At 42.4% G+C, this 24,245-nt stretch overlaps 1 protein-coding gene across 2 annotated transcripts in view; it reads left to right on the plus strand.

Annotated features, from left to right (window-relative positions):
• Positions 1-2,712: 2,712 nt before the first annotated feature.
• RBM33 (RNA binding motif protein 33) overlaps positions 2,713-24,245 on the plus strand; it is a 109,390-nt gene continuing 87,857 nt past the window's right edge. For both annotated transcript variants that reach the window (XM_065939565.1, XM_065939566.1), the window contains exons 1-3: positions 2,713-3,191; positions 14,853-14,931; positions 21,590-21,638. In XM_065939565.1, coding sequence (XP_065795637.1) covers positions 3,149-3,191; positions 14,853-14,931; positions 21,590-21,638 — 171 coding nt within the window. In that variant the 5' untranslated portion in view covers positions 2,713-3,148. The remainder of the gene's footprint in view (positions 3,192-14,852; positions 14,932-21,589; positions 21,639-24,245) is intronic.

A 24,245-nucleotide genomic window follows, 5' to 3' on the forward strand; every position in this document is an offset into this window, starting at 1 on the left:
GCCAGAGTTCTGAGAATGGTTCCATTTATAGCTTTCTGATTGTTCTGGTCCTTTGTTAATCTTCATGGGATTTCTCCCTGCAGCAGCACATTCAAGGTATCCCCATGTGGATTCCTGGAGTTCTTCCTAAGCATCGCTCCATCATCTGCACTGCCATCTCCCCACAATGCCCATGTTAGCCCCTCTAAATTCTGGTCTGTCTCCTCAAGTCTTTAAGACAGTTGTGTTTTATTCGAGTGTCCTCTCCTGCCTCATGGTCCAGAAACTGTTTCCAGGTAGAAAGCTGGATGATTATAAGGTTTCCTTTCTCTCAGTGCCTACAGGCCTGTGCTGCCTGTGGCCCGATGTCGGAAAGCAATTTTGTTTTTTCAAATTTGTCTTTGCAAGTTATGGAGTGAGGGCAGTCTGTCCCTGTGTCTCCATCACAACCAGAAGCAGTTTCTTTATGGCCATTTTAAGATCTCTTTTGTGGATGCTGTTCAGTTTTACCATACATGTCTAGGTGTGGCTTTATTTTTCTTGCTTTATATTTGTTATGCCTCCTGTATTTGTGGGTTTGTATCTTTCATCTCTTTTCAACCACTGTCTCTTTTCTGTTCTCTTTTTTCTCTACTTTTTGCAATGCAATTTGTCATAATTTGATTTTCTCATTCCAAGTTTCCAATTTTCAAACCTCTCCTTCATGCTGTCCCTCCACCCCCACCCCCCTCTTTTTTGTGGCATATTCTGGGAAATCTTTTCCTACCTCTCTTTAATTTTCTCAAGTCTCTTTTCTGTTTAACTTCTCTTTTGCATTTTTTACTTCAACAATGAAATTTTTTTTGCAATTTTATTCAGTTATAATTGATACACAAAAAAAGACACAAACTCGATGTATACAATTTGATACGTTTGGATATGTGTATATACCTGTAAGACCATCATCACAATTAAACAATGGCATTTTTAAACAACGTACTCTTTGGTTCTCTCACTAAATATTAACTTGGAGTATAACTGCTTTACAATGTTGTGCTATACTGTTTTGAAGCAATTAGAATTTTCTAGAAAAGTTTCATATAGAGTAAAAGTAAAACCCTTTTATTCTGGACCATTTGAGAATAAATTTTTGACTTAGTGTGCCATAAAGTACTTTTGTAAGAAGGAAGAACAGCTCTGAGTCCATACCGCATCTGTTTCTTTTAATCTTTGTATTCTACTGTTTTTGCTGTAGTTAAGAATGTTGCCTACAGCCTGAATATTCAGGACAGCCCATTCTCAAGGCTCTGACCTTTAGGAGTAGAGCACTTTTCCATTTGTGTAGAGATGAAAAAGTTGCAGAACAGAGAGTAACATTTCTCTTGCTGGGGTGTTTATAGGAACTGTGACCAGACCTTTGAAGAGAGCTGCAACAACAAAGGATTCTAGCCCCAATAAGTTTGTAATAATCACTTCTTCCCCTTTAATATAAAAGAAGCCTGAATACTAACTCATGGTTCTTTGGGACAGTAGTTCATTATCTTCTTGGGTCTGCAGGCTTTCCAAATAAAGTGTTAGTCTTTGCCCCGACACCTTGCCTCTTGATTTATTGGCTTGCCAGGCAGCAAGAAGTACGAACTTGGACTCTGTAATAGTATTTCCAACACAGACTTTCTTCCTGCATAGTACTTGCAATCACCAAAATAAGGAAGTGAATTCTGCTACATAACTCCCATTTTATTTCCAGACTACGATTTTTGCAAATTGTTCTAATAAGCATGAAAGGATCCAGTTCAGAATCATGCATTGCATTCAGCTGTCATGTCTATTCTTTCTTCAATCTGAAAAAATTTCTGTCTTTTCTTGACTTTTGTGACTTCCAACACTTCGGAAGACTAAAGGCCAACTTCTTTGTGGTACGTCCCTCAACTTTTTTTGTTCTTATTTCTTCAAGTTTAGGCTCAGTTACGTATCTGCGACTGGATTACCACTTAAGTGAGACTGTTTCTTCCTGTTGCATCCTTTAAGGTGGCACAAAATTCTGACTTACCCCGTTACGGGAAAACGTTTACTACCATCAGTTAAAGCGGAGTTTTCCAGGCTTTTCCACCATAAAGCATTCTTTTCTATTAATAGCGTCCACGAGTACTGCTTGAAGATTCGTATGAAGTCCTTTGGCATCTCTGCGCCTTTGTTCAGCCTTCTCTTCCTACCTAAAAAGACCCTTTTCGTTCCCCATATTCCTCACATTCTTTGTTCTTGCACCAACGTCTGTAGCTTGTCTGTACTTAAAGGCCTAGTTACATTCACCCCACCCACCCGCCTAGTCAGAAGTCGTCTTCAGACGCCTTCTCCCCAGTAGCTCTCAGCCTTCTCCGCACCCTGGTCCCCTTTCTGTCACTCGTTAGCACCTCACTCTCGACACTTCCCGCTCTTCAAGTGCAAACTCTCGCGCACTCGTTCAGCGCAGACTAACAATCTCACGGCCCACCCGCTCAGCGAAATCTGCCGCCGCCCGCAGCCCGCAGAGCGCCAGCCAAACACCGTCCCGCCCGCCCCGGCGCCCTCGCCCCTCACGTCGGCCCCCAGCGCCGTGACTCCGCCCCCAGCCCGCGCCTCACAGTCCAAACACAGAAGCCCGGCTGCCGCTCCGTAGCGGGCCGCGGGGCCCGCCCTCTCCCACTTCCAAAGGGACTTCCGCCGGCCGTAAAGCTCGGCGCCAACTGCTGCAAAACGCCTTACGACAGAGCCCGGGGCCGCACTACGGCCGGCAACCGCCTCTGGACCCCGCGTTCAACACTGGGCTGTCTGGAAGCCCAGCGAGGTGGCCGCTTGCGAGTTTGCCCTCTGCGTTCGGCCTTCGTTTCCCCGAGGGCGGCCCAGAGCCGCCGCAGCCAGCGGGGAGGGCCTGCGCCGGCGCCTCCCGGCTGCCATCATCCCGGCGTGCACCGCGGCGGCGGGCCGAGCTGTCCGCCATGTTGCGATAGTTTGTTGTTTTCTTTCTGCGGAGGAGCAGGCCGGAGGGCTCCCACCCGCCGGCCGCGCCGCCTCCCGCACCCAGGCACCGCCCGCCGCCCCCGTGCCCCGTCCTCCGCGCCCTGCGCCGCGCGTCTCCGGGCCCCGGCTGGCCCGGCGGCCCCCCCCAGCTGGCTTGGTGGGGCGAGGCTGAAGGCCGGGCCCAGCGAGGACCATGGCGGCCGCCCTGGGAGCGGGCGGAGGAGCGGGCGCCGGAGGTAAATGAACGGCCGCGCGCGGGAGGCGGCGGCGGGGGGCGGCTGCGGGCAGCTCCCGGCCGTCGTAGTGCCCTCGGGAGGCTCGCGGGGTGGGGGTCTCTGGTGTCCTTGTCCTCGCGGCGCTGAGGCGTCAGGCCCACCTGAGGCGGCGGGCAGCCTGCGCTGGGGCACAGCACCCGCCGCCGGGCGCTCTGGGGGAGGGTCGCGGCCCCCTGGGGTAGTCCGGGTGGGCTCGGCGTGGTTTCCGGCCCCTCACTGGGCCTGGCTGAGGCGCACGCACCTGAGGGAAGGCGTTTGCGGAGCCTTTCTGAGAGGAAGGAGTCTGAAGAAAGAACCTCCCGCCACTGCTCTAATTTACCTGAACTCCTTAGTTGTCTGAATACGGACCCATTAATGCTTGGTTCTCAGCATCTCACAGAGCGTGGAACTGGGGCACAAACAGTTTAGATACTGAAGCGTTTCCCTTCGGTGGTTTTTTGTCTTACCTTCTAAACATAGATGACTTTGACAGAGCACCTAACTCACACCTTACCTGATTTTTTTCAGGTAAAATTACTTTCTGGTTGAAATCACATTTTTGTTGACTGAGGTTTTTTGTTTTTGTTTTTAATATGAGTAAAACACTTGGAAGTGAGTTTTCTGATCGTTCGGAAACTCTGACAAAGGGGACCCTTAGGTGGTAAAGGGTGACCACCACCCGCTTTCGGGCGGAGTTACCATTCTTGAAACGTTAGGCCATTCTGCTGTATACTCTTCAGTAATGCTGATTTAAGACTACATTGCAGCAATCCTGTCTAGGAATTTTGGCCCAAGTATCAAAGCGTTCCTATGGCAAAATAGAAAAACCTAAGAGACAAGCGCTTAAATGTGATTTCAGGCAATATAATTTGGTGCTTGCCTTCTTTCTGTCACGTGGTTCCCCCCCCCCCCTCCCCGGAGGCTTTCTAGTTAAGAGTTTGAAAATATTTGCTTTACTTTCCTTATTGGTTACTTGCTGGAGTTTTGTATCATTTTCAAAAGGTAGGTAGTCTGGATACCCCCGGGTCAAAACTATTTTCATTAGTAATACTAATGTAGCTTGGCATGTTTCACTCTTTACTTGACTGTAGTGGAGTTTTCCAGAGGCTGCACGTATCACACTTGAAGACATTGTACTGATATCTAATGGAATGTGTGCTTGCATATTTTTTCAAGTTTCTCATGTTTTGAAAATGGCAAATAGCAATGAATGTAATCGACATAAACAAAAGTTGGTTGGTGTCTAATAAATTTGAATCCAGAAAGTTTTTGAGAATTGCCTTTTCAGAGGATTAGGTTTTACCCTTGATGATTTGGGGTTTTTCCTTCCATTTTGTCTTGCACATCTGTTCTCCCATTGTTCTTAGAGTAAAACCAGGCTGCTTACCAAGGTTTGTGCGTTGTGCATGGCTCAACTCCCAGCCTCAGCAAACTCCCGTCAGCCAGCTCCTCATCCCCTAGGTTTCAGGCTCCCTGGAGGCCTGTCTGGAGCATTCTTTGTGTCTCAAGTTTGTCCATCTCTTGCTTATGTGCCTCCCTCATCTTTGTTCTGTGGCAACCTTGTTTCTTTAGAACATTTGTGCGGGTTTGTGATTGTATTTGGTTATCTGTTTGCTGCTTTTTTTAATCTCTCCTCCCCAGTAGCCTGTAAGCCCCTTGAGGACAGTAATGCTGCCTGTTTTACCTGCTGTGTATTCCAGGTTCCTGGCATGTCGTATGTGTTGGATAAATATTTGGCAGATACCCCTTTCTGTGCATTTGTAAGTGGCACATTTACAGCTCTGTGGCCTTTTATGGTGTGATGGAGTCATGTAGTGTTCCCCAGTTTGCTTTGTTCACTTCATAGTAGATCTTGGCAATCTCTCTTGTGTTAGTAGGTGAGAGTTATTCTACCATTTATTGATTAACCATATTATATTGATGGACATTTCAGTTATATGTCCTTTTTCACTACCGTGGAAAATTCTGCACTAAACATCTAAAGACACAATCGTGATGTGCTGAAGCAAATATTTCTGGAGGATTGATAACTCTTGAAGTGGAAATATGGTGGTGTAAGCTGCATGTATTTTAAATTTTGGTAGCTATTTTCAAACTCTCTCAAAAAAGTTGGTACCACTTTATCCTTCCAACAGTATCGTATGAAAAGACAGTGTAGCATGCTCTGAGAATCTTTGATGTAAGGCAGGAAAATAGCCTCAGTGTTGTAATTTGTATTTTCCAGATCTGTTGACGTTAATCATCTTTTCATGTATTATATTTAATTTTCTGTGAATTGTTTACATAATTTGTCTTTTTTATTGAGTGGTTGACTTCTCATTTTAAAGAATTCTTTGTGTGTTATGTTAGGATTATAGACTTTTTAAAATTGTGCTTGCCCTATGAAAAGTGAAAGTGAAGTCTCTCTCTCAGTTGTGTCCAACTCTCAGTGACCTCATGGACTGTAGCCTACCAGGTTCCTCCTTCCATGGGATTTTCCAGGCAAGAATACTGGAATGAATTGCCAATTCCTTTTGTTTTTTTAAGCTTTCGATTACGGAAGCTTTAAAATTTTACCTTGTGAAAAATGTCACTTCAGTTTTTTTGGCTCCTCCTTATGGCTTGTGTGATCTTAGTTACCTGACTGGGAATTGAACCTGAGGTCAAGGTAGTGAAAGGCTAGAATCATAACTACTAGGTCACCAGGGAATCTCTTACCCGCTTCTGCCAAAGTTTTTTTTTATATTGACTTCTAGTTGATTTACAAAGTTGTGTTAGTTTCCGTTTTATAGCAAAGTGATTCATTTATATATGTATCTTATTTAGATTTTTTTCTTGTCACTTGTTTTCATAAATTTTTTTTCCTAACGTTGTCCCCATGCCAAGAGTTCCCCTGTGCTTTTAACATTTTATGTCTGTGCTTTTTTATGTTTAGCTTTTATTCCATATGGAATTTTATTTTAGATGTGGTGTGAATTTAGGGCTTCTAACAGTTTTAATACAATTTACTGAATTTTTTCTTTTCTGTTTTATGATATATTTAAATTCTCATTCTTTCTTTTGTTGTTCATTAATCAAGTCGTGCCCGACTGTTTGTGATCCCATGAACTGCACATCAGGCTCCCCTGGCCTTCACTATCTCCTGGAGTTTGCTCAAATTGATGCCCGTTGAGTCGATGATGTTATCTATCTATCCCATCCTCTGCCGCCGCCTCCTCCTTTTGCCTTCTGTCTTTCCCAGCATCAAGGTCTTTTCCAGTGAGTTGGCTGTTCGCGTCTGATAGCCAAAGTATTATAGCGTCAATGTCAGTCATTCCAGTGAATATTCAGGATTGGTTTTCTTTAGGATTGATTGGCTTGATATTCTTGCAGTTCAAAGGATTCTCAAGACTCACCTCTAGCACCATGGTTCGAAAGCATCAATTCTTTGGTGATCATCCTTCTTTGTGGTCCAGCTCTCACATCCGTCCATGACTACTGGAAAAACCATAGATCTGACTATATGGACCTTTGTCAGCAAAGTGATGTCTTTGCTTTTTAATACACTATCTAGGTTTGTCATAGCTTACCTTATTCAATTCTTTCTTTTCTATTTTATGATGTATTTAAATTCTCATAATTTTAGAAAATTACTGTTTCATAGTGTGTGTTTGTCTATATACATTATAGAGTTTTTTCAGAAATTTCTTGATTAGCTCTGCATTAAAAAAAAACAACTTCAGAATTGTCGCATTCTATAAAGAATTTTGCTGAAATTCTTAGAGGTTGCATTGAGTTTATTAATGCAATTTGGGTTTCCAAGGTGTTAAAGAATCCACCTGCCAGTGCTGGAATTGCAAAAGACATGAGTTTGATCCCTGGGTCAGGAAGATCCTCTGGAGGAGGAAATGACACCCCACTCCGTTATTCTTGCCTGGAGAATTCCATGGACAGAGGAGCCTGGTGGGCTACAGTCCATGGGACTGCCAAGAGTCAGACACGATTAGCACTCACACAGTGCAGCTTGGGGAAGATGGATATTTTTACAATATGTATTTTTTCATCCAGCAATAAGAATGTCTCGCTGTCAAGCTCTTTTTTGTCCATCAGTCATCTACCACATTTTTGAGTATTTCCTCCATGCTAAGCACTGATCTAAGAGGTTGGGATATATAAATATTGGAATAGAAGAGATTGCAGATACGAAGACAGTTTTACTAAGGTAACTTCCAGAGGAGAAGGGATCTCTGCCATCCATCTAGTCAAAGCTATGGTTTTTTCAGAAGTCATGTATGGATGTGAGAGTTGGACCATAAAGAAAGCTGAGTGCCAAAGAATTGATGCTTTTGATCTGTGGTGCTGGAGAAGACTCTTGAGAGTCCCTTGGACAGCAAGGAGATGAAGCCAGTCAATCCTAAAGGAAATCAACCCTGAATATTCATTGGATGGACTAATGCTGAAGCTACAATACTTTGACCACGTGATGCGAAGAGCCGACTCATTGGAAAAGACCCTGATGCTGGGAGAGATTGAGGACAGGAGAAGAAGAGGGTGACAGAGGATGAGATGGTTGGATGGCATCATGGATCCAATGGACATGAGTTTCCATAAACTCTGGGAGATGGTGAAGAACAGGGAAACCTGATGCACTGCAGTCCATGGGGTTGCAAAGAGTCAAACAAGACTTAACAATTGAACAACAGATGGAACTTAACTTAGTAAGATTCTCTTTATGTAGCTCTTTTATATTTCTTGTTAGTGTTATTCCTAGATATTTTGTATTTGTTGTTGTGGATGGTATAATTTTTTTTATCATACAGTATTCTGGAATTTTTTGCTGATTTGCTATAGAAAAACTATTTTTTTGGTCATTATATATAACTGGCTTTTGAAATTTTGTTTTAATACTTGATGCATTAGGTTTTCAGACTGTTGTATCTGCGGTCTCCTCTATTTCAGTATTTATGTCTCATTTCTTCTTGTACTTTTTGTTCTAGAAGTTTTCATTGTCAAGTCCTTCTAAATAATATTTGGTAGTGGGGTGATGACAGACGTCTATATCTTGCCTTCTTGTTAAGAGTTCAATGAATGTTCGTTTAATGTTTTACCAGTGTGTATGGTGTTTGCTGTAGGTTTCTGATAGTTATTGTTTGTTTAGCTAAAAAAGTTTGTATTTTGAATTAGAGTTTTGAGTTTATCAGATGCTTTGTCTGCATTGTGATCATGAGGTCCCTTCTTTTTATTATTTATTTTTATTTATCTGACCGCACCAGGTTTTAGTTGCGGCACATGGGATTTTTGATATTCATTGTGGCGTGTGGAATTTCAGTTGCAGCATGTGGGATCTAGTGGTCCAGGTGGCCGGTGGTAAAGAATCCATCCACCTGCTAAGCAGGAGATGCAAGTTCGATCCCTGGGTTGGGAAGATCTCCTGAAGAAGGAAATGGCAACCCACTCCAGTATTCTTGCCTGGAAAATCCATGGACAGAGGAGCCTGGCAGGGTACAATCTGTGGGATTACCGAAGAGTTGGAAACAATTTAGCGACCAAGCAAGGACTTGTGGGATCTAGTTTCCTGACTAAGGATCTAGTCCTGCATTGGGAGTGGGTTGTCTTAGCCACAGGACCACAGGGAAGTCCCATGAGGCCCTTTCTTTAATACCTTATTGTAATGTATTGATATATTTCCAATGCCAAATCAGCCACACATTCTTGGGTTCACAATCTTCTGGTTCTTCAGGTTTTGTTCTTTTTGGTGTTTGGTTGCTTTTCACCTTAGGACTATCTATGATCCTAAGAGAGATTGGCTTATAGTTTTTTTGTATTTGTGTGTGCACATGGTGCGCTTCTGTTTTTATAAGATAGGCTAACTACCTAGAATGAGTTGTGAAGTTTTCTGGACATTGTAAAAATCTCTTTGTTAAATGTTGAAAGAACTCTTATCTGCAAAGCCATTTGGGTCTGTTGCCTATTTAATTTTTGGTTTCTTCTTTTTATTGTTGGTCTGTTAAACTTTTTTAAATCCACGGGTCAATTTTGATAATTTTTTCTGGAGAAATTATTCTTTATGTTTATATTTTCAGTATAACAAATTATAGAGTTAAAGGTTTCAGCTTCCTAAGAGTGGGTGTGTTGAAGGTAAATTTTTTGAAAATCCACGCGTGTCTGAATGAATTCTTACTTTATTTTCATGCTTGTTTGATATGGTCGAGTCTTCAAGTCTAGCTTTGACTTAGATTCCTTTTCCTTAGAGTTTTGGTGGTACTGCTGTGTTGTTTTCTGGCTTCTAGGTTTGCTCTCGAGAAGTCTGACGATGTTCTGATTCCTTATCATTTGTGTGTGACCTTTTTTCTCTTCCTGGAAGGTTTTAACAGTTTCTCCTCATTGTTACAGAATTCATTAACTTAGGGCGTCTTATGTTTCTTGTGCTGCATTTGGTGGATACTTTGGTCTGGAAATGTGTGTCCTTCAGTTCTGGGAAATTATCTTGTGGTACTGTTTTACTCTCTTTTTCTCTGTTCTCACTTTCTGAAATTTTTATTACTGAATTTTGATGCTTTATTTATATACAAAACATAAACGTGATGAAGCAGTTCATTGAGAATCTTTTGGAAGGATAGGTACTTTGGTAGTTCACAGACTCAAAAAGAGTTGTATGGCTCAGGCTGTAGAACATCTGACGTCAGGGTGGTCTGGGCTTTGGGCAGGCTTGTGGCGGCTGGTGCCACTTCCTCTTCAGTTCCTTTTCTTACAGACACAGGAGTTTTTTTCCTGTTTGGCTGGGTGCTGCTCATCTTCGCTGATTTAGCTACAGCAAAGTGTGGGTCTACTTTCTAGATCTTTTGATAATTTTTTTTTGTTTGTTTTTGAGAGAAGCTGTAACTCTGGTACTTATATAGTTGCATTTTAAAAAGGTTGAGAATCAAATTGATTAAAAAAAAAAAAGACAACATAATTCAAAGATAGCATGTTCCTTATAGGCCACAGGATTCCAGCCTGTAGGTTAATAGTTGATTTTGCCTTCATGATTTTGTAGGTTCCATGGATTAGTGATCTTTCTACCTAAAGATTGAGGAAGTTATGGCTAGCTACCTTTTATTATTTTTATGTATCAGAGGATTTGTTACTATGTGAAGTGAAAGTTGCTTAATTGTGTCTGACTCTTTACAATTCCATGAACTATAGGACTCTACAGTCCATGGAATTCTTCCGGCCAGAATACTAGAATTGGGTAGCCTTTCCCTCCTCCAGGGGATCTTCCCAACCCAGGGATCAAACCCAGGTTTCCTGCATTGCAGGCGGATTCTTTACTAGCTGAGCCACAAGGGAAGCCCAAGAATAACGGAGTGGGTAGCCTATCTCTTCTCCAGAGAATCTTCCCAACCCAGGAATTGAACCGGGGTCTCCTGCATTACAGGCGGATTCTTTACCAACTGAGCTATTAGGGAAGCCCCATTGTTACTCTAGTTGCTTCCTATAAACTCAAGAGCATTATACGTAGTGTTTGGTAGACCTGAGTTTAAATCTGATTTTGCTATTTACTAATGTTTGGTTAGTCTTAGTTTTTACATCTGTCAAACGAGAATGTGGGGATGGATGAGAAAATGAATGTAGCTAGCTTGTTGAAGTACAATGAAGCCTTTCTTCAGTGCTTCAGTAGTGCTAGACTTATTTGAAGTTTTATTATTAGTCTTATTTTAGTTAGGAAAGAAGCCATGCTTTGCACTCCAGGTATGAAGGGTTTTAATACAGGAATTAGAGGCTTCTACAGCCCTTGGGTAGCATCACCGACTGAATGGACATGAGTCAGAGCAAACTCTTGGAGGTAGTGAAGGACAGGGGAGCCTGGTGTGCTCATGGACTCCTGGCAGGGGAGTCCATGGGGTTGCAGAGTCTGACATGACTGAGCAACTGAACATCATCATCCGCCTTTGGAAAGGCTGGGGCTGTGGTGGTCAGGAACACTTAGTCTGGGGACCAGAGCCTGATGGTTAAGAGTTTGCCTGAAAGCTATTGGAACTGAAGACTATTGCGAAAGCGCCAGTGGTCAGTCTCTGCCTGCAGCACTGGGTGCTGACTTCTGATGGTGTTGAGTCTCAAGAGGCCCCCTCTGACAGTCACAGCCCCTGCCAGCCCAGAGCCACGCATAGTTTTTAGGAGCCCGTTCTGACCTCTGAGAACCTCATATCTGTGAGGGAGTGGGTGTGTCTGTCTGTCCATCCTGCACCTGTCTCATGAGAGTCACTGAGATCATTGTGCCTCAGCCTTCCTGCGCCTGCCTTGCGGTGCGTTCTCTAACTCAGATATGCACAGGGACGGAGGCTCTGGAAAGTGTGTTTCTTGCATTGTCTGCCCTGTTGTGTAGAGTGACTGGGACCACGGTCTCAGCACGGCTGTGGCTTCTCTCCGTGGGAGGAGGGGCAGCAGTTGCTGGAAGGACTTTCTCCCTTTTTGTGACATTTCTTCCTTACACTTCATGACGTCAGCAACTAACCATTAGCACTTTAGAAGGTTTCACTTTTAGAAAGAGATTCTTGGGAAAAGAAATGGGGCGTCGTTTCCTCTAGATTCTGAGTCATGATGGGAACGTTCAGTTGGCTGAGCTCAGACCATTTTCCTCTTCCAGGTTCCTCAGGCTAACAGAGGACCCAAGGGTCTAGCTTTTATGGCTTGCATATCGGGAGGCAGAGCCCTGTTGTCTTTCAGGACTCACTCGGATTGTTTCCCAAACACAGGAAGAGGAGATTGAGTTGTAAGACAGGCAAACAAATGGTCAGCGTGTACCACACTTCAGAAGCAAAGTACAGAGTTTGTTTTAGGGAAGCCTGTCCAGGGTCCCATGCAAATAAGAGAGTTTTAAAACAAGACTACAAATTATTTTTCAAGCAACATGATGTATGGGCTCTTTCTGAAAATTTGCCTGGTTACTCAGAGTTTGAGTTATTTTGTAGGACAAATACGCTTACTTTGAAAGTTCTTGAATGTTAGATTCTTTTTTCTCGTTACTATAAAGTTTAAATAAATACTGTTTAAATAAAGGGCCTGGATTTCCTCACCTGTAAAATACGAATTTTGAGTCACTGATTGAGAATATGAGATGTATACGTGAGGATGGTGTCGTGGCAAAAGAAAGAAGGTTGAGAACCTTTGGACTAGAGCAAACTTTGTAAAGGGCCAAATTGTAAATATTTTAGATTTTGTAGGTCACAGGGCTTCTGTTGCAGTTCTCTGCTCTGTGCTTGTAGCCTGAGAGCTGTAGACAGTTTGTAATTGAATTAGCATATAGTGTTCCAGTAAAAGCTTATTTACATAAGTCTGGGCAGTAGCTAAATTTGGACTAAAACAGGTGGCAGAACCAACATATCAGGGGGACTGTAGTTTGCTGATTCTTGGATTAGACAGTTGGTAGAATCCTGTTCCAGACTAGTATTGTATAAAGTTTCTAATCTTAAGTTCCAGGTTCCTGGAAAAGATGAGGAAGTAATAAGAATGCTAAGTAGAAGCCTTGTGTTCATTATAGAGACCTAATTGCTGTGTAATTGAAAACTGTAAAAATTTTAGTAACTGTTTTTAGTCTTGCTGACTGGGAACACTGATTCCCTTAATAACATGTATGTCTAGTATAACGTTTGGCCTTGGGTTTCTAGATTTCTAGATACGGATCACTCTTCCCCTTAGAATCCAGGGTTGTGCTTTCTTCCTTTATAACTTTGGACTAGTGTGGACACGTTTTGTTTTCTTGGTTCTACTCAGTATGACAAACAAACTTAAAAAGGACTTGTCTGTATTCTCAATGAGAACAGAAGGAAAGTGATGCAGAAAATGTAAGAATCATAAAGACAGGCCCACAGAGTTCAAGGTCTTAGTTTGTTTCTTAGGATTTTGAGTTGGGGTTCTTTTTTATCTTGCTTTTGCATTCCATAATCCAAGTGGGAAGAAAGTGTGTTTTGTTTCCTGCTTCATCAGGTGGGTTTTTTCCTTTGCTTGTTGTGCTTTTGTCCAAGCACAAGGTTACCCACATTTGCAATCATCTCGTCTCCTTTGGGGAATTATGGTGATTTTGCACTTTAGGTATTTAGTTTCTCTCAGCAGTGTTTCATAGTCCTTAATTTACAGGTCTTTCTCATTATTTTATTATGGGTATCCTTGGTATGTATTTCATATTTTTATGTTATTGCAAGGATTTGTTTTTTAATTTCCAATAGCTCATTCCTTGTATGTAAAAAAAAAAATTGTCGACTTTTTAAAACTGATCTCATATTTTGCAACCTAATTCAGTTCATTTATTAGTTTTCGTGCTTTTTCCCCGTAGATTCCGTGTGATTTTCTACATAGCTGATGGTGTTTGCTGTGAAGAATGGTGGCTTTTTACTTCCTCCTTTAAATCTGCGTTCCTTTTGTTTTTCCTTGTCCCGTTGCACCAGGTAGAGCTTGCATTGCAGTGCTGAACTGCAGTGTTGGGACTCACAGCCCATATCTTGTTCCCCATTCTAGAGGAAAGCGCTCACTTGGGGTGGTTGCTGTAGTTTTTCCATACAGATGCCCTTTGATAAGTTGGGGAAAGTCTCTTCTATTCCTGATTTGTTCAGAATTTTTAGGAATGTGGGTATTTGGTTTTGATTAATTTTTAAATTGATTTTCCTCCTTATGTTGAGATGATAATGTAATTTTCTACTTTGTAATATGATCTATTATATTGATTTTTAAAAAGTACTGATTTTTGAATGTTAAATGAACCCTTCATTCCTGGGATAAATCTATGTGGTTGTGATGTAGGGTATCCTCTTAATATATTGTTGAGTTCTATATGCTAATTTTTTAAAAAGTTTTTATAGTTTTATTTTTCTAGTCTGTTTCATGTGCCTCTGCTCTAGTCTTTGTTTTCTTTTGCAATCTTTTGGTTTAATTTCTTCTTCTTTGTCTAGTTCCTCAAGATTTAAAGTAAGGCTGTTGGTTTGAGATCTTTCTTCTTTGTTAGTGTAGGCAATAAAGTTCCTTCTACTGCTTTTGCTGTATCCTGTAAACTTCGGTATGTTGTATTTTTGTGTTCATTTTCCTCAAAGTATATTCTTATTTCCCTGGTTCTTATTTCTTCTTTGACCTATTGGTTGGTGAACTGTGTTGTTTAATGTCCATGTACTTGTGAATTTTCAGTTTTCTTTCTAGGATTGATTTTTAGCTTTATTATTAGAGTTGACCCTTGAGCAATGCAGGGATCAGTTGCACCCCTTTAACTGTTCTATCAGCGAACTTTCATGCCTAAGAATGTTCAATAAATTGATTTACTTTAGGTAGATGTGTACTTTAAAATTTTTTAATGATTAAAAATGACTAAAGCATTTATGGACTTCCCCGTAGGCTCAGTGGTAAAGAATCTGCCTGCCAATGCAGGAGACGTGGGTTTGATTTCTGGGTTGGAAAGATCCCCTGGAGAAGGAGATGGTGACTCACTCCAATATTTTTGCCTGGGAAATGCCATGGACAGGGGAGCCTGGTGGGCTGTAGTCCATGGACCTGGCTTAGTGACTAAACAACAAACAAACAACATTTGGAATTGTTTATATATATGAACGTTTAGTGTTTTAAAATGTCATATTGGGAATCCTTAGAAGAAACAAATTGTTTCAACATTTGAATGTGTCTGTTTAAGTTGAGTAAGACTGACTCATGGCCTCTCCCTCACAGATGATGACTTTGACCAGTTTGATAAGCCTGGTGCGGAGCGCTCCTGGAGGAGAAGAGCTGCGGACGAGGACTGGGACAGGTGCGGACTCCCCTGGTTGTGCGCTGGGCCCATGCTGACGCATCTCCTTCTGCCCCTGGGCCGCGCAGAGCTCTTTCACGAGAACACTATGTTAGTTGCCCATGCTCTTTTCCTGAGTAGGTCTGTCCTGACTGGGCTAAAGAAGGGCAGGGGTGGGCATTCCAGGCGGAAGGCTTTGGGGAGCTCCTTCCTGGCTTGTGCTGCCTCCGGCTGCCGGTGGAGCTGTCCGTGTTTTTATACAGTGGGGACTCAGAGCATCTAGAGTAGTTCTGTGCCGCAGCAGCAGTGACAGCAGAGCTCCTCCACATGCTGCGTCGCTGCGAGGACTGTTCGCGGCGCGTGGGCTTCAGTCACTGTCCTGTGGGCTGTGGCTGCTGCTCTCGGGCTCCAGGGCACAGGCTCAGTAGTCGTGCTGGGCTCGGCTGCTCTGCAGCGCGCGGGACCTTCCTGGGCCAGGGGTGGACCTGCTCCCCTGTGTTAGGTGGGTTCTTTACCACTGAGCCCCCAGGGAAGCCAGACATCTTGTAATTTAATTTTATATATTTCTGATGACTAGTAAAGATGGAAAATGTATTTGGACATCATTTTCAAGCTTACAGGAAGATGTAAGAGTAACACAGATTCTTACAAGGCCTCCTCGATCAGACTTAACAATTGCTTTGTATCTTGCTTGTGTTGTCTTCCTCTCGTTACACACACATGTGCGTGCACACACACACACACACGCAGAACACTTTTTTCTTTCCTGCACCATTTGACAGTAGTTTGCAGGTATCATGCCACTTCTAAATCTGCAGTGGTTACCCAGGTTTTGTCAGTTGTCCAAATAATGTCCTTTTTAGCAAAAGTGAGTTTCTTTTTCTCCTCCTTGTTTCTTCATCTGGAAGAATTCTGTCTTTACAGACTTCTGCAAAGGCTCTGTGAAGCCTTTGTGTTTAATGGCTTCTGACTTTTTTGAGGAGGGTGCACCATTTCCCTGTGGACCAGCCCTCAGTGTGGGTTTGCTGGTGTCTCCTCAGGACTAGGTTCAGGATGTGCTTTTGGCCAGGAGCGCCTTTTGGTGACGCTGTGACCTTCCTGAGGGCATCTCTTCAGGAGGTGCATGATGTCAGTCTAGCTGCTTTCTGCCTTATGTTGGTAAGGAATTCTTCCTACTCTGTACTCTCAGTGTTCCCAGAAAGGTTTTGAAGTGTGTGTATGTTTTTAATAGTTACATATGTAATCTACCTGAAATTGATTGATTTTTCTTTTTGAACTTAGAATTTGAAGTGTATATGAAAATAGAATAGTCCAGTGTAGGTAATGTACCATCCTTCAGCTTCAGCAGTGTCACTGTGTAGCACAGTTGTCTTATCTGTGATCTCTGTAATCCTTCTCAAATCACAGACATAATTTCATCTGAAAACATATCAGATTGTACCTCTCTAAAAAATAAACGATTTACAAATATAGCCATAATAGAGTTATGTATGATTAGGTTACTTAACATGAGTGTCTTATTAATGTTCACACTTCCCTGACCGTCTCACATATATATAGTTTCCTGGTGGCTCAGACGGTAAAGAATCTGCCTGCCATGCGGGAGACCTGGGTTTGATCCCTGGGTCAGGAAGATCCCCTGGAGAAGGGAATGGCAACCCACTCCAGTGTTCTTACCTGGAGAATCCCATGGGCAGAGGAGCCTGGTGGGCTATAGGCCATAAGGTCGCAAAGAATCGGACACGACTGAGTGACTAACACTTTGACACTTTCATATATATTACAAATACATACATATGTGTAGTGTGGATGTGTTTCTGTGTTCTCTCTTATAGTTTAATTTGGAGTGCAAAAGATCCATATCCCATAAGTTAGGGGCTCTTCAGTGTTGTCATTGGCCGTTTGTTTCTCCAGCAGGAGCTTCCTAGAGTCTTGTTAACTTCTTTTTGCCATGTTAGCAACCATTTAGATGGTCCAAGTGATGATATTCTCATTCTGTCAATCCTTCTTGTTTCTGTTAGTTGTGATAATTCTGTAATTATACTTGGTTCTTTTGAGGTATAGAGTAAGTGCCTGATTCTTTACTTTTATTTACCAGTTTTCAAAATAATGGGTTAATTCCTTAGCATCTTCCAGAGGTGTTTTGTTTTTGAACCATTTTGAATTCATAGATTTAAATACCGTTTGTGTGTTTTTATAACCCATTATGATTGTTATATTATTAATGCTTAAATTGCCCCAGTATTTGTTCAGTGGGGATTTATTTTGGCTGTCATGACGTTGGTTGGCTTCTGCTCTGGTGGAGCTGGGTTCTGTTTATAGTGTGAGGCAGGGCTCTGATTTTCCTTGCCCTTTCCAGGGTGAATAGCCCTTGTCCCGTGTTGTTTCTGAACAGTCTCCTCTTTTCTTTACTCGTCTTCTGTGCATGTTTGCATATGGAGGCTCAGTATCTTGTGTATTTCTTTATTTGATATTGCTAAAGCATAAAATAACCTCTTCCATGTACTGGGTAATAGAGGGTGAATTTTGAAAGTTAAGAAGAAAGAGTCAGAAAATATAACAGGCTGTATATCCAGATAGGAAAGAGCATGTTCAAAAGGTTTTAACTGAAGGTCATTTGATGAAGGGTTTTTTTTTAATGGGGTAGTGTTAAGTAAGCAGGAAGAGTCGATGAGGTGTTCCGAGTGTAGCAGCCGGTCTCCTGGAGACGTGATGTCCCAGGATCCAGCCGGAGCCGCTGTGGCGAGAGTGGGTGGTGCTGGAGCAGTGCAGGTGGGAGGGAGCGGCTGTCGTCTCCGCCTTGTGACGTTCTGTTGAGACATCCATGGGCCAGGCCTATCCAGAAGAAGGGCCAGAGCTGGGAGCCCTTCTAGGGCCTGGAGCTGGTGGGGAGGGGCCGCCGAGGGTGGCCTGTAAGTGGGGAGGCACGTGGAGACTGCTCAGGTGCGGTGTCTGTTGTCACTTACGTTTCTGATTTTGAAAGGCTGCAGCCAGGTGAAAAAAAGTGAAAGTGTTAGCTGCTCGGTCATGCCTGACTCTTTGCCACTCCATGGACTGTATAGTCCACCAGGCTTCTCTGTCCATGGGATTCTCCAGGCAGGAGTACCAACCCAGGGTTCAAGCCCTGGTCTCCTGCCCTGCAGGCAGATTTTTACCATCTGAGCCATGACTGCCTGCAAAATACCTGTTTCCTGAGAAGTTTCCCATGTAATTCTGTCAGTTTGTAAGCATATACCTGCTCCCAAAGATCTGATTGTCTTCCTCAACGAGTGGTGGCTGGTGAAGCCTCTCAGGTGCCGTGCAGTGGGACGCAGAACGCCTCCTCATCCTTTTGGTACTCCTGTCATTTCTGAGTACCTCTATTGTCTGTGAGCATTACTGCTCACCCCTTGGGACAGAGGCGATTTGGGCCACTCACTCCCGTTAATTCGTTGATTCTGGTGACCATTAATGTCATTTTGGTAGTTTTCATATTTTACAAATTTCTTCCCTTTTGTGTGCCTCTTTATAAGGATCCTGCTTTATGATAACAGTGGAGAAGTACATTTAATTTTTGTGTGGTGTGTGTGCAGTAGGTAGCATTTGGCCTCTGGTGCTAGACTGTCTCATCTCACCTGGTTTCTTATCTTGGGCCAGTTATCTAACATCTTGAATCTTCTTGTTTTCACGTGTAAAAAGTGGAGAATGATGTGTGCTTGATGGGGTTATGTTCTGGTTACGGAGATGTATGTGTTGGGGGTCAGACTGCTCGCCACTCAGAAGTCAGTAAACAAGCCAGGCTGGTGGAAAGGCAAGTTTGCTTTATTTTAGGTGTTGGCAGCTGCAGTGGGGAGGGTGGCAGACATCTGTCCAAAGGCCGACTCCACCCCCTGCCTAAGAAGAAGCAAAGGAAAGCATTTATAGACAGAGTGGTGGTGAGGGGGGTTACATGCAGAAACAGCACAGTCATCTGTAACAGTCATCTTCAGTTGGTCATCAGTGGTCTGAGTAGCATCATCTTGCTTGTTTTAGGTACACTTAATCTTCAGTTCTGGGGTCTCAGTTCAGTTCAGTCAACTCAGTTGTGTCCGACTCTTTGCAACGCCATGAACCGCAGCACGCCAGGCCTCCCTGTCCGTCACCAACTCCCGGAGTCCACCCAAACTTGTGTCCATTGAGTCGGTGATGCCATCCAACCATCTCATCCTCTGTCATCCCCTTCTCCTCCTGCCCTCAATCTTTCATTCCCATTTCTTTGCGGTCAGTTCTCAGAATTATGGCAGCTTAAGTCCTGGGTACAGTCTGGTCATCGTGTAGTTAACTTCTTCACCTGGACTTTTAGTATCTATAAGACAGAACCATTACAAGATATGGCTCAGAATATTAACTATAACCCTTGAGAAAGATTCCGCGGTGGCTCAGACCGTAAAGAGTATGCCTGCAATGCAGGAGATCTGGGTTCAATCCCTGGGTTGGGATGATTCCTCTGGAGAAGGAATTGGCAACCCACTCCAGTATTCTTGCCTGGAAAATCCCATGGATGGAGGAGCCTGGCAGGCTACAGTCCATGGGGTCACGAAGAGCCTTGACTGAGTGACCTCACTTCACTTGAGAAAGAACTAAAAGGTCCTTGACTATGCTTAGTGACTACATTGTTATTATTTAGTCTCCTTTGACTGTTTTCCTTTGTTTGAGCATTTTTCACTTCTCTGATTAAACTTACTCTTTGACTAAACCTTTCCACGAGCAGAAGGCATGGTGGGGGAAAGGGCCACATGGTCCCGCTCTGTTTCAGAATGTCAGCACAAGAGCGAGTGTGTGCAACACCTGGAGTGATTCTTACCGTGTAGTACATGGAATGGATGTTAGTGGTTGCTTGAGCTGCAACTGATGCATATTGTTGTTTGTGCGGCTAATCTCTCCTCTCGCCCTCTTATTTGACGCTGTCTTACTACCTTTGTTAGTCATGGAAGCAGCTATTCATCTCTGTACACTCTTCATTTACAGCTGATAAAATTTTCATTTATCTTTAAAAAAATACTCTTGTTTAGGAAAAATAGTCATCAAAGTCACTGATTGCTTATTTCCATCTATTTGTCAGCAAGAGGCACCAACACTTTCTGGATTTTTGCCTTTGTGATGACCAGCACCTGTTCATACTATGGTTTTTAAGAGTTCTTCCCAGTTAGGATCCCCTGGGCAAATGACATTACCTTCTATTTTCAGTTATTTAGAGTGATGCTCCAGAGGGGTGCTTGTCCTCAAGGACGTGCTTATATTTTTTGGATCATCTAGAATCAAATTCTCAAAAGCAGTTATTGTAAATATTGTGACTAGCAAGTGTTTCTTTCCTCACCATTGGAGAATGAATGTAGCAATGAAGATACAGAAATTGTATCTGAAAGATGATTAGATGATTTGAGGATTGAAAATGTTGAAAAGAAGTTATACATTGTTCTCTGATAACTTGTATTTATGCAGGTCCATGAAAGGTTTTTTCCCTGAGCTAAGTTCTTGTCCTGGATTTGTCTCTGCTTTGTGACCTTGGGCAAATCATTTAATCTGTTGTCCCTATTTTCTTTATCTATAAAATGATGGTATAGGATTTATGTAGGGTAACTTAAAATAATTAAAGAGATATTCAGTGCAGGAATGAAATAATTTGTTTCTAGTTCTAAAAGATAGTACATTGAATTTCTGTTGTAACTTCCTATGTGCATTCCAGGATATTCTGTCATTCTGCAGAGTAGCACACTAGACGTAAACGTGGGTTTTGGGTAAAATAGTGCTCAAAACCTATAGAACCTATAGAAATTTGTAACCAGAACCCTTATGAAAAAAGTAACAATTGTGATAACATTGGTACAGTTGAGTCTCCATTGGCATTTGTACCTAGAATCATAATTGTGTTTGCTTCTTCTAGATGTTAGTCCTTAGACATTTGCTTTAAAAAGACATAACTTAATAAGAATAAATGCAAAAGTAAGGAAAAAAGGACATAATTTAGTGGTAGCTATCTTCCATCAGTTCAAAAATAAAAAAAGAAGGAAGCAGTGGGAAATGTCTCCAGGTTTCTCATCTGCTAAGGGTTTCTATTTTAATTATGAGAAAACCTGCTTTTGATCATTTCAAAACATAAGCATGCTGACCAGAAATTGCAGACAGCTGACATGACTTTATTGTTATACAAAAATAATTCCTTTAGTTTTTGTGATATACTTGAATGTTCTCATAAGCATTGATTTTTCATTTTTTAAGTTTTTACAATTGATGAGTGCTAAATGGTCTCCCAGTGGTTTTGGTTTTAATTTTCCTAGTTAATGATATTGGGGCATCTGTCTTTTCCTGTTTTATCATATGTTTTGAAGATAAGAGAAAGCATAGATATTACATATGGTTTCTTCTTTTGCTCATTAATGAACAAGTCCACAGAAGTGAATCTCCTATTGAGGTGAAAAACTAAGAAGTCTAGTGAGAGCCACTAGTTACAGCAAAGACTCCCATACTCAAGAGATCAGGTGTTCCCTGTATATTTGAAAATGTGTTTTCATTATTAATAAAGATAAAGGAAAAGATAGCAAGCTTAATGTGAAAGCGCCCAAACCCTAAAGTCCTGGGTAAATGCCCCCAGGAGTCTGCAAATTTTCCAGCGGTTAGTAGGAGTAAAACATTGTCATGTCTTTCTTTTTTTCCCCCACAGTGAACTTGATGATGACTTACTTGGAGAGGATTTGCTCTCTGGAAAAAAGGTAACAATACAGGTCTTTCTGAAATTAAGTGATATTTAATTGCATTTAAAATAATGAATACGTCTTATGCATGGGATGTGTTACTGGAAAGTTGGGTATAGATTAAAATTTTGTGAATTGATTACTTTTTATATGCTAAGAGTTGACTATATATCCGTAATTTCTCTGATAACTTGGTAATTCAGGCAGTAAATCCTTTGAAGCAAATGTTTTAGTTTCTGGCATGTCAAGGCATTTTAGCAGGTATTGAGTGTATGAAAGTTGTAATAAAACTACCACTTGCCTTGAAGGAACTTAACATTTGGTGGTTAATATTTTGAATGCTGAATCTGAAATTTACTTTTTGGGATTCAGATATAAGGATAAAATTATCCTCAAATATGAACTTCTTTGATCAAGTAAAAACTTGGAAGCCGTTATCTCCAATGTGTATATTTATGTATCATGTATTTATATGTATAGCGTAACTCTACCAATATATTTTGAACATTATGAAGCATATATTAGAAATAGAAATGAAAAGCCAAATATTAAAGTGAAATACTAATTTTTTTTTTTTTTTTACTTATTAACAATTTAAAGACACTTGTTAGCCTCACTCAATATCCAGCTAGCTGTATGCTTAGTTGTTTTAGAGTCTTCAGACTGATGGCTCCTTACTGTCAGCAGGTACACTGAAGCTCATTGTTCTCTTAGGTGACCGGTCAGATCAGCTGTCTGATTGTCATGTCTGATGAGGTCTCCCTTTTCCTCTCATTTGTAACCCGGTTGATGAAGGTCCAGTCCTGGCGGGAGTGCCGGCCCCGCCCCTTTCCCGTCTCACTCCGCTGTCCGCATCTTCTCTAGTACACTGGCGGCTGTAGCTGGTCTCCTTTCCTGTCCTGCCCCCGAGGCCTGCACCGTCCTGGCTTTGGCTTCCCGCAGCCTTTCCTCTCTCATCCCCTGTTACTCTAAAGAAGAATTCGTTCTGTTACCTGTAACCCTGCGTGGTCAGAATGACTGCAAGGGAAGAAGCCGTGAGCGTGCCCCTCAGCCCACCCGCTTGTGAGCTCGGGGCGGCCTTGGGATGCCTGTGTGTGGTGTGATTGGGGCGGGGCCGGCCCGGGGCCAGTCCTGGGGTAGAGGAAGCGGGGACTGTTGTCTGCCTCTGGCTTAGTTTGCACCGCCTTGCCGTGCACTCCCTGTATTTGGGACTTCACTTCCCTAAGGTAAACATGTGTCTTCCTTTGTAAGTTTTTAAAATGCTTTCGTGAGGGGTACCAGTTAGATGTTAAAATGTTTAGCTGTAGTAAAACAATTTTACCCGCGGTTGGATTTCTGCTCTTGGACAAGCCTGATGTCGTTTGCCCTGTGTTTCTGTCGGGGAGCCCCCCTGGCCCTCATGATCGCAAGCGTTGGTGGCTAGTTTCTCACTCTTCCCGCCCTGCTTTCCTGCCGACCACCCTGAGCAGGGTCCACCCTCGCTGTTCCCCTCTTGCCTGAGGAGGCGTCACTCCAGGTCATTCCAACAGAGTAGTTGTGACCTCAGGACTTAGTGCGGCCCTCCATTCCAGCTTTTCGAGTAATGTGGGTGTTTTGGTCATTTTGATCATTATTTTGTGCCTTCTGTGTCTATTACTCATCAACTTCAGAACCAGCATAGAAAGTTGAATCCTCAGAACTCAAAAAAGTGAGATTTGATTACCATCAGGGCCTACTGCAACATACACTCTTTTTTGTTTGGTGTGTAATTTAATTTATTTTCGACCAGTATTTAGAAGTTTAACTAAAAACCTGAAAGAAACAGCATGTTATTGAATGAAATTTGGCTTTATTGAATTGTTATTTTTTAAAGATTTCTTGTGCTTTTATTTAGTGATCCTGGGCAGCTAAATTTGAGTTCTCCCAAAGCAGGCCCGGGCTTCCCAGGTGGTGCTAGTGGTAAAGAACCCACCTGCCAATGCAGGGGACATAAGAGACTTGAGTTCAGTTCTTGGGTCGGGAAGATCCCCTGGAGGAGGGCATGGCAACCCACTTCAGTATTCTTGCCTGGGCACTCCCATGGACAGAGGTGCCTGACAGGCTGCAGTCTGTGGGGTTGTAGAGTTGGACGTGACTGAAGCGACTCAGCATGCACACATGCATAGCAGGCCTGGCTCATCCCTCTTAGTGGATGACAGATTCCATGGGCAACTAATAAAAACTACAAATAAGGTGGATTTTTTTTGGCCTGTATCAAAATTACCTTAATGAAGAGTAAATAGAGATATGTTTGAGAAGCCTAGGTTTATAATCTATAAAATGGCAGGAGAAGATTGCTGGTTTATTTCTTTCATCGTTAGGGAGAAAATCAAGTCTTTTTTTCCCCCCCTTGCGTGCATGTTGTGGAAGAGTAGTAATTTATATATACCATAGAAATAATTTTAATAAGGTAGGAAAGTGTGTGGTTCCCCATCTTAAATCTAAGATACCGGTATGTATTTAGCTTAACAAAACCTGTAACCTTAGAAATTTGACCAGTTGGCACATTCGCTAGACTGCCTCTGCTTAACTCATAATATGAGTAGACAAACCTGTTAGGAACAGGAGAGAGAATCCGAGTTGTGCTTATTTTCATGTATCCGTCTA

The sequence above is a fragment of the Muntiacus reevesi genome, chromosome 6 (assembly GCF_963930625.1).
Source record: "Muntiacus reevesi chromosome 6, mMunRee1.1, whole genome shotgun sequence".
In the NCBI taxonomy this organism is placed as follows: Eukaryota; Metazoa; Chordata; class Mammalia; order Artiodactyla; family Cervidae; genus Muntiacus; species Muntiacus reevesi.